The sequence below is a fragment of the Rutilus rutilus genome (assembly GCF_951802725.1).
Source record: "Rutilus rutilus genome assembly, chromosome: 25".
Classification (NCBI taxonomy): domain Eukaryota; kingdom Metazoa; phylum Chordata; class Actinopteri; order Cypriniformes; family Leuciscidae; genus Rutilus; species Rutilus rutilus.
Window position 1 is genome coordinate 6,859,928 of NC_140229.1, and position 13,128 is coordinate 6,873,055.

At 44.3% G+C, this 13,128-nt stretch overlaps 1 protein-coding gene across 1 annotated transcript; it reads left to right on the forward strand.

The window, feature by feature from the left end:
* Positions 1–3,198: 3,198 nt before the first annotated feature.
* LOC311285561 (trace amine-associated receptor 13c-like) lies at positions 3,199–4,236 on the forward strand (the record flags this gene model as incomplete). The annotated part of the gene is made up of 1 exon (XM_084401241.1): positions 3,199–4,236. Exon 1 carries the CDS (start codon positions 3,232–3,234, stop codon positions 4,234–4,236), a length of 1,005 nt encoding a protein of 334 aa, XP_084257367.1. The 5' UTR covers positions 3,199–3,231.
* Between the last annotated feature and the right edge of the window lie 8,892 nt (positions 4,237–13,128).

Consider the following 13,128-nt stretch of genomic DNA (forward strand, 5'->3'; position numbering starts at 1 on the left):
TCTGTAGAGCTGCGGGCTGGGCGACACCTAACACGTTCGCTAGGTTTTATAGCCTACGTGTTGAGCCGGTTTCTTCCCGTGTGCTCGCTTCAACTAGCCAGTAACACTGAAGTTCCCGCACTAGTGTCGGCTTGCTGCGCCACTCCCCTCCACATGGAGAGGATACGTGCCCTTTTTTCTCCAGTCGAGTTCCCCACTTAGGCGAACCCTGTAGAGTTCCTCCGCATCCCTTCGGCAGTCGGACGTTGCGGAGCGTCCGACGCCAGGCCTAGTGCTCCGCTTGTGTAACTTGTCTTAGGCTGGGTCCCATGTGTGGTGATCCCTGTGTAAGGGTGGATTCCTGCAGTGGTTCAAGCTGCAAGACTGCCGGATGACTAAAGAAACAATATTAGTAAGATGGTAGAAAACTGCACATTTCTTGTCTATTCCACCCACTGCCACTTATACCAACGACGGAAATAAGCGCAGTTACAATAGCTTTATATTTGTGGGAGAGCATTGCTATAGAGAGTGACGATATTGTATTGCAATTTGTAGCACTTCAAAGTCAATACCAAATCAAAACTAGTTAGCACATTAGTTGTAATTGAAAAGGTTTAATGACAAAATATGGTTATGGTTACACTTAAAATAGTTACAAAATAGATGTATGAGATGATGATAACTTATATCATTAATCTTACCCAGCATGTAAAATGTTACCTGAGAGAGAGAGAGAGAGAGAGAGAGAGAGAGAGACAAAGAAAAGAGGAGGCAAAAGGAGAGAGCCCCAAGAATAAGAAGAGAGCCCCAAGAAAGGGACCCAGAGAAGAAGAGAGCCAGAGCATCAAAAGAGACAGAGCAACAGTTTCAATCTTCTTTTATCCTTTCCTGACCATATGTGTATTCTTCCACGATCACCTCCCTGCGGTGAGCCCGTGTCTTTCCCTTGGCAGACTCCACTCTGCCGTCACTGTCCGGTGTAGTCTCCCCCTTCTCAGGCTGGAGCCACCCCAGTGACATTCCATATGTTGTACTGCCCCTAACCGGCCAGTCCATATGTGTATTCTCCACATGTTACCTCCCTTCGGGCAGGACGTGGCTTCCGCAACGTCCCTCTCCCCTAAAAAAGGCACGCTTTCCCAGTGTTATCCAAGAGTCCCACTGTGTGACTTGTAAAGGAACAACAGTTTGAACTCTCTCTACGCAGGCCTTCCGCCTCACTCAGTTGGGGGTCTGAGAGTCTTGCGTAGGGCGCTGGATGTGGCAGCAACCGTGGCGTTTTCCATAGGGATCCTGCTTAAGTCGGCACATCAACGTAACGTTGAACGTGACCGACCGAAAGGGAACGTCCTATCGCAACGGTTGCTGACCATCGCTGTACGGCCGTCACAATCTCAGCTCCTCAGCGAGGGTGCATGCGTCTGTGTCCATGTCCATGTTTATACCCACGCTGCGGAGCGGGGCATGTGACACAATTCACGCATGCCAACGTTCATTGGCTCGTTCTGTAGATACTCAAAGATGATAGAGCTCCCTGAAGTGATCCCAATTACGTCTGGACATCAACGTAACGTCTGCCATTCCGTCCTTCAGGGAACGAGGGTTACATATGTAACCCGAGACGTTTTACCATATGTGACCCGATCTGGCGAAATGAGTCGGAAGTCGCAGCGTTCCATTTTAAGATATGGGCCGATTATGTGGAAAAACAATGAAATAATATTTGTTATTTTATTTATTTTTTTGTGCTAAATTTCAAAGAACAGACATTCAAAAATAATCTCCTAAAGTTTCGTAGTCCAGATAATTGAGTAAAGGTATTTAAATGACTATTAAAGTTTACAAAGTTTTACTAAATTCGCTGGAAATGAATAATTGCTTTTCTCAACCCCACTCATCACCTCTGAGCATTTCCCGGGTATCCCCTGAAACGTCTCTGCTCTCCAAATATGGTGTTACACGTTGTATAGAACCAATCAAAAAGCTTAGAAATGTACACAAACGCTGATCATTTGTCAATGGGAAGCCTCATTTCGACTGACCGGCACGCGATTGGTCCAGCCATCCTCCTGTCAGACTCGTGGCGCTCTGTGTAAACAAGCTAGCAGATCTCGTCAGAAAGATTAAATATTATTAATTTGAGAAATGTCGCTGTCAAAAGAGAGCAAAGTCGCTAAAAAGTCGCCAAAAGCGTTGAACTCACTGGAGGCTTCTAACCTAAGCTCTGCTGCTGGTCATCAAGAGTGGCTAAGGCTAGTGATTGTTTTGAATCTGGAGACGTGTCATCCTCTGACAGCGACAGCCCTGTGGTATTTATCGTGTATGGATGTGAGTGAGTGCAATTATTCTGTGAGTGTATTTATCTACAAGGAGAATCCATTACAATGTGCAATGTGTTTGATTTATTTTAACCCAATATTTAACAGTTGGTATATCCATTATGAATATGTTACACTGTTATTGTCAACTAGCCTACACAAAGATATGATTGCGTAGGCTAACATTATTTGTTCTCTGTTTCCTTCTCTCTGCGTCTCACTTTCTCTCACTTTCTCTCTCTCTCTCTCTCTCTCTCTCTCTCTCTCTCTCTCTCTCTCTCTCTCTCACACACACACACACAGACACACACACACACCCTCTCTCAAGCAAAACTGTAGCACATCTGTTCAATCTTTCTGATTTTAGTAAATGTTTGTAAAAGTACCTTTTAAATTATTTATTCAAATAAAACCTTTAAAATAATTTGAGCTTCAGCCTGGCATAATAGCATTTATTAATGTCTTTGGTCAAATTAAGCTGTACAATAAATAGGTCATCCCTTTAAATGCAATGGTTTTTGAAAGATATCAACAAAAAACGGGCAAACAACTTTAAAAGCGATTTTCTCAGGTTTTCAATTGGAAAAAGAGGGCAAACGACCATAATTCAAATGTGTATATATTTACAACCATTCAAGGTATGACTTTGACTAGGATATCATTTGAAAGCTTATGGTCTCCTCTTTCCATTAATACCAAAAGCTCAGGTTTGAAATTTGGGTCACTGTGACTCATTTTGCTGGATCAGGTCACATATTATTGTGTGACTAAATATAATAATGCATACAATGAATAAATAATATAAAATTATGCAGCATCAGAGTGGGCGGTATCATGGGCAGGTTGGTCTGATCCAGACACTGTATAAATTAAACGACAATAGAGCAGAAGAGAAGAGCAGAACAAACTCCTAACAGGAGGAGACTCACTCATGGCCTATGAGACAGAGGATCATGAGACTCAATACTGCTTTCCTGCCATCAACTCATCATGTATCAAGGAAAAACGCCCCAGACATGAATACAATATCATATATGTGTTTGTAACATTGCTGTCAGCATGGACTGTGTTTCTGAACCTGCTGGTGATCATCTCCATCTCTCACTTCAAGAAGCTTCACACTCCAACCAACCTGATTATTCTCTCTCTGGCTGTGGCCGACCTGCTTATGGGACTTGTCATGCCCATAGAGGCCACCAGGCTGATTGAGACGTGTTGGTACTTTGGAGACACTTTATGTGGATTCTATTCAATATTTATTGATGTGCCTCTTTCAGCATCTCTCAGTAATTTATTTTTAGTTGCTGTTGATCGTTATGTGGCTGTGTGTCACCCTTTACTGTACCCACAGAAAATAACCACTACTAAAACTTTAATAAGCATCTGTCTGAGCTGGATTTGCTCTTCAGCTTATATTACTGCCTTTATAATTAATAGTGGATATTTTGACACTTCACACAGAACAGACATGTGTTATGGAGAGTGTTCTGTTATGATGAGTTTTGCTTGGAGAATCATTGATCTGTTCATGTCTTTTATTCTTCCTTGTATCCTGATCATAACTTTATATTTGAGGATTTTTTATGTAGTACATCAGCAAGTGAAAGTTATAAACTCTCTGATTAAGGGTGGTAAATGTGAAATGGAAGGTTCGGTTAGGAGAAAATCTGAGCGCAAAGCTGCTCTGACATTAGGAATCATTGTGACAGTTTATCTGCTGTGCTATATTCCATACTATATCTGTTCTATATCAGTAGTCTCTTCCACAACCATAAATGTTTTGACATGGGTCTTGTACACAAACTCAGGTCTGAATCCTCTGGTCTATGCTTTATTTTATCCCTGGTTTAAAAAGACAGTTAAACACATCCTAACTCTGAAACTATTTCAGCCAGCATCCTCTCTGGTTGATATTTTTACACAATATAAATTGTAATTAAATTGGTTAAACCTTCACTCTGAGAGCAATTTCACATAAACTGCATTAATGTTATACAGTAGGTAGATTAACAGTTTATCTTTGTAATTTACACTACATGCATCTCACACCAAATTAGAATTTAACAATTAACCAAACTTTTTACACGGTAGAACAAATTACAATGTTCATTTATTTTATTTGCTCATTAAGTAAATTGAGCAAGAAGCACAAATCTTCAGTCCACTGAAATAAATGATAAAAGTAGATATTATGTACTTTACGCTTCACTTTCATCAGTTATTTCATCAGTTTTATCATAAATCAAAAACACAATGACAAAAAGAGGACAGTCATATATAACTATGTGTAAGTCTCAAATGTGGTTTCTCACAAAGTGAATTATTAAAATGGGTTATAACAGGCCTCAGGGGTTAACATCTGAAACCGAGGAACTTCAAATTAATTTAAAGAGTGGAGTTACACAGAGTAAAAAACAGTGGAGCCTAACAATAAAGATATGCAATATCTTAATGTAACTTTTCAAGTAAGTTGATGTAATTTTTATATTATCTTGTTTCATAAAAAGTGATGCAAATAATTATATAAACATTTAAAACATTTTTTTTTTTTTTTTTTTTTTGTCAATTCCTTTAATTATCCAGTTGGCTTTGGAAGTTCATAAATTTTGGCAGGATCACTGACCCTGCAGGCCTAGTAAACAGCAGCAACTGTTGCATCAGTCTGTTGTGTGTATTTGTGTGTCTGTTTTTACAAATTAATTTGTACTTGTATTTTATACGGCCACTCAGATATACCAGCGGGTGGTTTTAATTCATCGGCTGTTGTAACAGAAATATGTACTCATTCAGTATCTCCCCTGCTACTATATGCCAAGCTTTTATTTATAAATAAAAACTAAATTCCCAGTACATATCCACAGTTACAGTATATTATCTATCTATCTATCTATCTATCTATCATTATATATATATATATATATATACCACTTCAGTCTAGGGGATCTGAAGAGGGAGTAACAAGGAAAAAAGATGTAACTAAAACCAATTAAATAAATAAACTTGAGAAATCTCCTTTTCCTCTATCCCAGCTCTAATTATATCTCACATTCATGTCCAAAAGGTTTACACACCGCCCTTTGGTAAACACCTGGTCACGAAAGGAAGCTGAAAATCAGCTGTATTTAAAGGCTTAACCAATATACAACCCCAATTCCAGAAAAGCTGGGACATTTAGTGAAATGCAATAAAATCAAGAATCTGTGATTTGTTAATTCTCTTAAACCTTTATTTAACTGACAAATGTACAAAGAAAATATTTCCAATGTTTTCACTGACCAACCTAATTTTATTTTGTAAATATAAACAAGTTTTGATTTTAATAGCTTCTAGCATTCCAAAAAAGTTGGGACAGAGGCATGTTTACCACTGTCTCACTTCACCTTTCCTTTTAATTAAACTTTTTAATCATTTGGGAGTTGAGGATACTAATTGTTGAAGTTTTGCAAGTTGAATATTTGCCCAATCTTGTCTGATACAAGACATCTGCTCAACAGTCTGTGGTCATCACTGTCTGATTCTCCTGTTCATGATGGATCATACATTTTCAATAAGAGAGAGATATGGACTGGAGGCAGGCATCAGGCGCATCCCTTCTTTGGTGCAGAGTGTCTAGAAACCACTCAGTTTTAGCATGTGCAGAATGAGGCCTGGCTTTGTCTTGGTTCCCAGGAAAGATGTCATCTTGATGGCAGTTTATGTCTCTGTACAATCCAAATATATACCTCCATGTCAATGGTACCTTCACACAAATGCAAGTTACCCATGCCATTTGCACTGATGCACCCCAATACCATACTCGTGCACGAGACCAGATAAAAGACTGTCCTTTTTTTTCAAGTTATTCAATGGTTCAGCAATTTTTGAGAAGCCAGGAACGAACCTGTGGTACCATCCAGACATTCCTAAAAATCTTTTAACCTCCTTGAGATTCTTCGGTACAGGATACTGCTGAATGGAGCGTACCTTCTCTGGATCTGCTGCAATACCATTGGTATTGACAATGTGTCCCAAAAATTGTATCTCTTCCAGACAGAATGTGCTTTTCTTCAAGTTGATGGTTAGTCCTGCTTGTTGGAGTTTGTCAAATACCATCTGAAGATCCAAAACATGCTGTGTCACAGAGGAAGAATAAATGATTATATCATCTAAGTACACCAGGCAACACTGACCACGTAAGTCTCCCAGGACCAACTCCATTAACCTCTGGAATGTGGCTGGTGCATTTTTAAACCCAAAAGGCATCACATTAAAATGGTAGAGGCCTGAGGGAGTTATGAAGGCAGTCATAAACTTACTCTCAGGTGCCATCTCCACTTGCCAGTATCCACTATTTAAGTCGATAGTGGAAAAAATGGTTGAACCAGAGAGGGACTCCAGAATCTCTGTGATGGATCACTTTCTGAAAGTGAATTGAGTTTCCTGTAATCCACACAAAATCTTTGTCCACCATCTTTTTTAGGCACCAGCACCGGGGAGGACCAACCAGAACGCGAGGGTTCGATGATACCTGCAGACAACATCTCTTCGAGTTGCTCTTTCACAATGGCCTGTTTTACAGAAGACATGCGGTAAGGTTTTTGTTTTATAGGAATTTGGGCAGTTATGTGATGTTGTAAAACATTGGTTCTACCAACTTCATGGGTACACACTTTAGGATTTGTTTGTAGGATGTCATACAATTGTTTTTTTTTTTTTTCGTATGTTTGTAGATTGGCAGACGACACAGCCTGATTTATGCAATCTTGAACACCAAGACGATCCACCGTCAACTGAAACCCTGGCGGAGGAATAGAACTGATAAGGCCAAGTTGATGTTTCGGGTTACCACTACCTTTGTTGTTCCTTAATTCTTGGGTTTTCCACCCAGACACTGAGGCACTGCCAGGTTGAAAAGGATAAGTAACTGAAGGAGTGTGTTTGAAACCATACACCTGGTCCCAACACAATTCCATAGGCCAGAGCTTTAGAAGGAATCACAGCCACCGATGAGTTTACCACATTACTCTGTATTTCAATGTCCAAAGCTGTCCATTCTAGAGGTGTTTCCGCTTCTCCATTGGCAAGATACAAGGGACCATGGCACCAAGGCTTAAGATTTTCTTTTGAGCTATTCAATTCAGCCCAGAGATTCTCATGCATCAATATGTAGCTGGTTCCTGTGTCCATGATAGCCTTGCCATACCAATTCTTAATACGTATGGGCACGACTAGCTGTTGTGGAATGGCTTTTGGATTCAAAGGGGAGGGTTGTTTCATAGTTGACAAAGAATCTTTAGACCGGAAGGAGTCAACCTTAAAAGACTGTTTAGAAGTCACAGTTGATGCAGTGGAGTTGCTGGGGTATCCACTGGTTTTGGACTTAGCTGATTTTTGTTGGTTATATTGACTACTCATTTGAGTGAACGGAGAAGAATTGTACTGAGGGCATGACCCAAGGGAATGTGTGCCTCTGCAACGCCAACACAATGGGGTTTTGTCTTTCCGAGGAACGTTAGGAGGATGATGCCATCCCTTCTGTATGGGACCCGCTCTTTTGACATGAATGTTATGCTCGTATGCCAGTTGTAGTTCATGGTCCTTTTCCATCTGATGACCCAGATGCACAAGCTCATCCACGTCCTCCACTCTTCCACGGAGTTGGCTGGCAAGATATGGTTTTATATGTTTCAATATAAGCTTAACAATGTCCTTTTCAGTGAGGTCTGGATTCCATCTTATACAGAGAGCTCGGTAAGGATATGCAAAGTCTCTGATGGGTTCATGTTCACCCTGTTTTTTAGTTCTGACCCGTTTTGCAAGCTCGTCTTCATAGTCTTCAGCTAAAAAGGCGGATAAAAAGGAAGCTCTGAACTCCACCCAAGATGCAATTTTGGAACGTGTTGTTTCCCACCAATCTCGAGCGGTGCCATGAAGAACAGTACGAAAAGTAGCAAGAAGATCAGTGTCAGATAATGGGTGCAAAGCAAGAAAATCTTGACACTTTGATAAGTACAATAGTGGATCAGGATCATCTCCTGGCCTCCCATAGGTAGGAAAGACTAATTTAATATGATCAGTTTTGGGAACAGAGGTAAGAACAGAAGTAGTCATCAAGGGTGAAGTCTCCGGTAAGAGGGAGGAAGCTGAATGGGCTGATTGCCTTTCTTCATCCACCATTTTACTGGTGTGAACCACTGAGAGTATGTCAAGTTTTCCACCCATTTCATCCACTTTTGTAGACAAACTCTTCAATGCTGAGGAGTACTCAGAAATATGGTTTACTAGCTCAGTGTTTTTTTCTTGCACAGCTTTCTGCATATCTTTAAAGTCTCGCTGAACCTCAATTTGCAACTGATCCACCATAAATCCAAGTTCAGACACCAGAGAAACTTGCATTCTGTCCATTTCCTTTGACACTTGTTTTGATTGCTTTCATTATTGTATCCATTTCACTGTCGTTTTTGTCCTTATTTGAAGATCCCGACCAGACTCTCCTTCCACTTCTCTACTTCCCCTTTTCTACTTCCTCTTTCTCTTTTCTTTTCGCCCTCTGTCACCCAAAACCACACCTCTTTTTCTCTTTTTGTTACCATTTTTAGTTTTCGTTCGTACAAATTCTAATGACTATAATGAAATTGTGTAGATTTATTTTTTGTGTGTTATTTAATATGATTATTAATTAAATATTTGTCCCTTTTGACTTAATTTGTAGCGGTTCGCTACATCTGCCCTTCTTGACACCAGGTCGTTGTCCAAAAGTCTTGGCCTCGCTGTGTGTGCAGATGCACTTACACCCACCTGCTGCCAATATTGAGCAGTTCTGCACTGGCGGTGACACGATTCTCTTGCTAATTCGTCCTAAAGCCTTCTTCACTGCAGCCGAACCTCTATTCTTGAAGCTCTTGATGATCTGGTAAATGGTTCTGTCAGGTGCAAAATTCTTTGCAGTTATTTCCTTACATGTGAGTCCATTTTGATGCAAAGATGATGGCTGCACATCTTTCTTTGGAGGAAACGTACTCGGTTACTAACGTAACCTCGGTTCTCTCTAGAAGAGGGAACGAGTACTGCGTTTTTGTAAAAACGCTACGGGAAAAGTCTCTTTTCACGAAATACTGAAGCAAAAAATTATCCTTAATTTTCATAAATGTAAAACGCGTTGCGGCAGTGCTTAGCTATGGCGAGACGGCTTGCTCGCTCATTGGCTGCTCTGCAGCAACTGCATAAGCCTATCGAGCGAGGCCTGAGGTGACGTCAGGCCAATGAGGACGCTTCGCGCCCTCCTAGCCATTTCCCGCCGAGACGGGTGTGGCTAACCTCTATATAAGGAGCTCGAGAAGGCTTATTCACTTGATTTTCATCGCCGAAGCGAACCAGAGTGAACCGTACGCACGGCAGAGAACGCAGTACTCGTTCCCTCTTCTAGAGAGAACCGAGGTTACGTTAGTAACCGAGTACGTTCTCTTACGAGAGTCCTCTCGTACTGCGTTTTTGTAAAAACGCTACGGGAACCCCTTGTAAAACGCCGTGCGTGCTGGGATAAAGACACCGATCACTGGAAGCTAACCAGGTGTACAGTGCATAATCACCAGATAGACTCAAAGAGCCTGGGATTAAGGGAGGGGAACCTTAATTCCTTATATTGTAACGTCCGCAGACGTAAAACATGACCTCACAGAGAGAGTCTAGAGACAAGAGGGGATTCCTCTGTCCTTATATGGTTGCGTCAGCAGACGCGAATATGACATCACATAGACAGGGTGGGGGAACCTGAACTAAATGTGGGAAATGTGGGTCTTACACAGTTCTGCCCATAAGACAGTCGGCAGCGCGTTGCGCATGCGATTTCAGTGTTCTAGTTAGACAGCTGAATCGGCTATACCGATAGTAGCTTAGCCTGTAAGGCGGGAACCTCTAGGTTGTAAAACCTGATAAATGTAGACGGCGAGGCCCAGCCCGCCGCCGTACATATATCCTGTAAGGAAATCCCGCTGGACCAAGCCCACGAGGAGGCAACGCCCCTCGTGGAGTGCGCTCTAACTCCCAACGGGCACTGGAGGCCCTTGGCAGTATAAGCCAGCGCTATGGCGTCAACTATCCATCTGGATAAGCTCTGTTTCGACACAGCCATTCCCTTGGAACGTCCACTGAACGAGACAAAGAGCTGCTCAGTCTGTCTGAAGACAGCCGAGCGGGACACGTAAGCTCTTAGAGCCCGAATGGGGCAAAGAAAACTTGAGTCCCCTTCCTCACTTGATCCCGGCAGGGCAGACAGGGAGATAACCTGAGCCCGAAACGGTGTGTTGAGGGACTTTGGCACATAGCCATGCTTAGGTTTGAGTATGACTTTAGAGTCGTTAGGTCCAAACTCCAAGCACGCTGGGCTCACAGAGAGCGCGTGCAGGTCGCCTATGCGCTTCACCGAAGCGAGAGCCATCAAGAACACTGTTTTGAAAGACAAATGTTTGAGGCTAATAGATTGGATAGGCTCGAAAGGGGCACCTTTCATGGCCGCCAAAACCGTAGAAAGGTCCCACATAGGAACTGAAGGAGGTCTGGGTGGATTCAGTCTCCTAGCTCCCCTGAGGAAGCGGATGACTAAATCATTCCTTCCCAGTGACTGACCCAGCGTTGAACCGGAGAACGCTGAAATAGCCGCCACATACACTTTGAGCGTGGAAGGGGATCTGCCCTTATCCAACAGCTCCTGTAGGAAGGAGAGAACCTCCGTCACCTCACAATCGAGAGGTGATAGGCTCCGAGCTGTACACCAGCCGGAGAAAACCGACCACTTCGAGGCATAAAGCCGCCGAGTTGACGGCGCCCTGGCCTGAGTGATGGTGTTTATCACTCCCTCTGCGAGGTCAACGGATAACCGTTGAGCGCCCACACGTGAAGGGACCACAGCTCCGGGTGTGGGTGCCAAATTGAGCCCCTGGCCTGCGAGAGGAGATCTCTCCTCAATGGCACTGGCCATGGAGCGATGTCTGCTAGCTGCATCAGGACTGGGAACCATGCTTGGTTCTTCCAGAGCGGTGCTACAAGCAGCACTGAGCATTTCGTTTCCTTGACCCGCTCTAACACCTGTGGCAGGAGGGAGACGGGGGGAAAGGCATAAAGCGGGCAGCGCGGCCACACGTGGGACAGCGCGCTGTCGTTTCTGGAAAAGAACACGGGGCAATGAGCGTTTTCGCGGGACGCGAATAGGTCCACTTCCGCTCTGCCGAATCTTTCCCACAACAGCAGGACTGTTTGCGGGTGTAGAGACCATTCGCCCAGGGGAATGTTGTTCCTGGACAGTCTGTCTGGGCCCACATTCTGGAGCCCAGGCACATGCACTGCTCTCAGCGAGCGCAAATTGTGCTGAGCCCATATTAGGAGGCGTTTCGCCAGCCTGTATAGGGCTGTGGATCTCAGACCGCCCTGGCGATTTATATAGGACACCACGGCCGTGTTGTCCGAACGGACTACGACGTGTTGGTCCTTGATTTGGGGACAAAAACGCGTCAGCGCATTGTGCACTGCCAGCATCTCCAGGCAGTTGATGTGTTGGAGCTTTTCTCGTTTCGACCACAGGCCGAAGAACGGTCTGCCCTCGAGCAGCGCTCCCCATCCCGAGGTGGATGCGTCTGTCGACACCATCCTCACTCCCGAGGAAGTCCCCAGGCTTACACCTGATCGGTACCAGTCGCCCGCCAACCAAGGTATTAGGGCTGCCACACAGCTCTGATTGACCTTGAGACGTAACCGGCCGGACACCCACGCTCCGCGCGGAACTCGCGCTTTCAGCCAGAACTGCAGAGGGCGCATGCGGAGCAAGCCCAGCTGAAGAACCGGTGATGCTGAGGCCATGAGACCTAGCATCCTCTGAAACGTCCTGAGCGGGGTAGTCGCGCCGCAGCGGAAAGATCTCGCTGCGCGCTGAATGTGCAGCACGCGCTGTGGCGACAGCCGTGCTGTCATAGACTGTGAGTCCAGAATGGTACCCAGAAACGAAATCGTTTGACTGGGGTTCAGTGAACTCTTCGTCCAATTGACTGTGATACCAAGATTCTCGAGGTGATCGAGTAAAATGGCTCTGTGCTCCACGAGCTGTGATCGTGATTGAGCTAGGATCAGCCAGTCGTCCAAATAGTTCAGCACTCGCATGCCTCTGAGTCTGAGAGGAGCGAGCGCTGCGTCCATGCACTTCGTAAATGTACGAGGTGCCAGGGACAAGCCGAACGGCAGGACTGTATACTGGTATGTCTGACCCTCGAAGGCGAATCTCAAGTATTGCCTGTGATGTGACGCTATTTGTATTTGAAAATACGCGTCCTTCAGATCTATCGACATGAACCAGTCTCCTCGGCGAACATGCGCGAGGATTTTCCTGGTCGTGAGCATTTTGAAACTGCGTTTCACTAATGCTTTGTTCAGCCGTCTTAGATCCAGTATGGATCTGATACCACCGTCCTTTTTGGGGACTAGAAAGTATCTGCTGTATAGCCCCCCTTTGCTTTGAGCTAGGGGTACGTGCTCTATCGCCCCTTTGCTTATCAGTTTTGATATTTCGGCGCGAAGTAGGTGTGCTACTTCTAAATTCACCGAAGTTTCGACGCGCGCTGTGAAGCGGGGGGGGCGTCGACAAAACTGTAGCGAGAAGCCTCTCTTTATAATGCCTAGCACCCAGTCCGAAACCCCTGGGAGCGCTGCCCATGCTACTGCATGGCTGGCTAAGGGCTGGATGCGAAGCACGCTCTGTTCGTGTGACAGAGGTGCTTCGGGGTGCGATAACATAGGCGTTATGCCTGTGGCATTCGAGGCGGGGGGCGCGCTTATTACAGCGGGCAGAGCGCTCGTCCTCGAC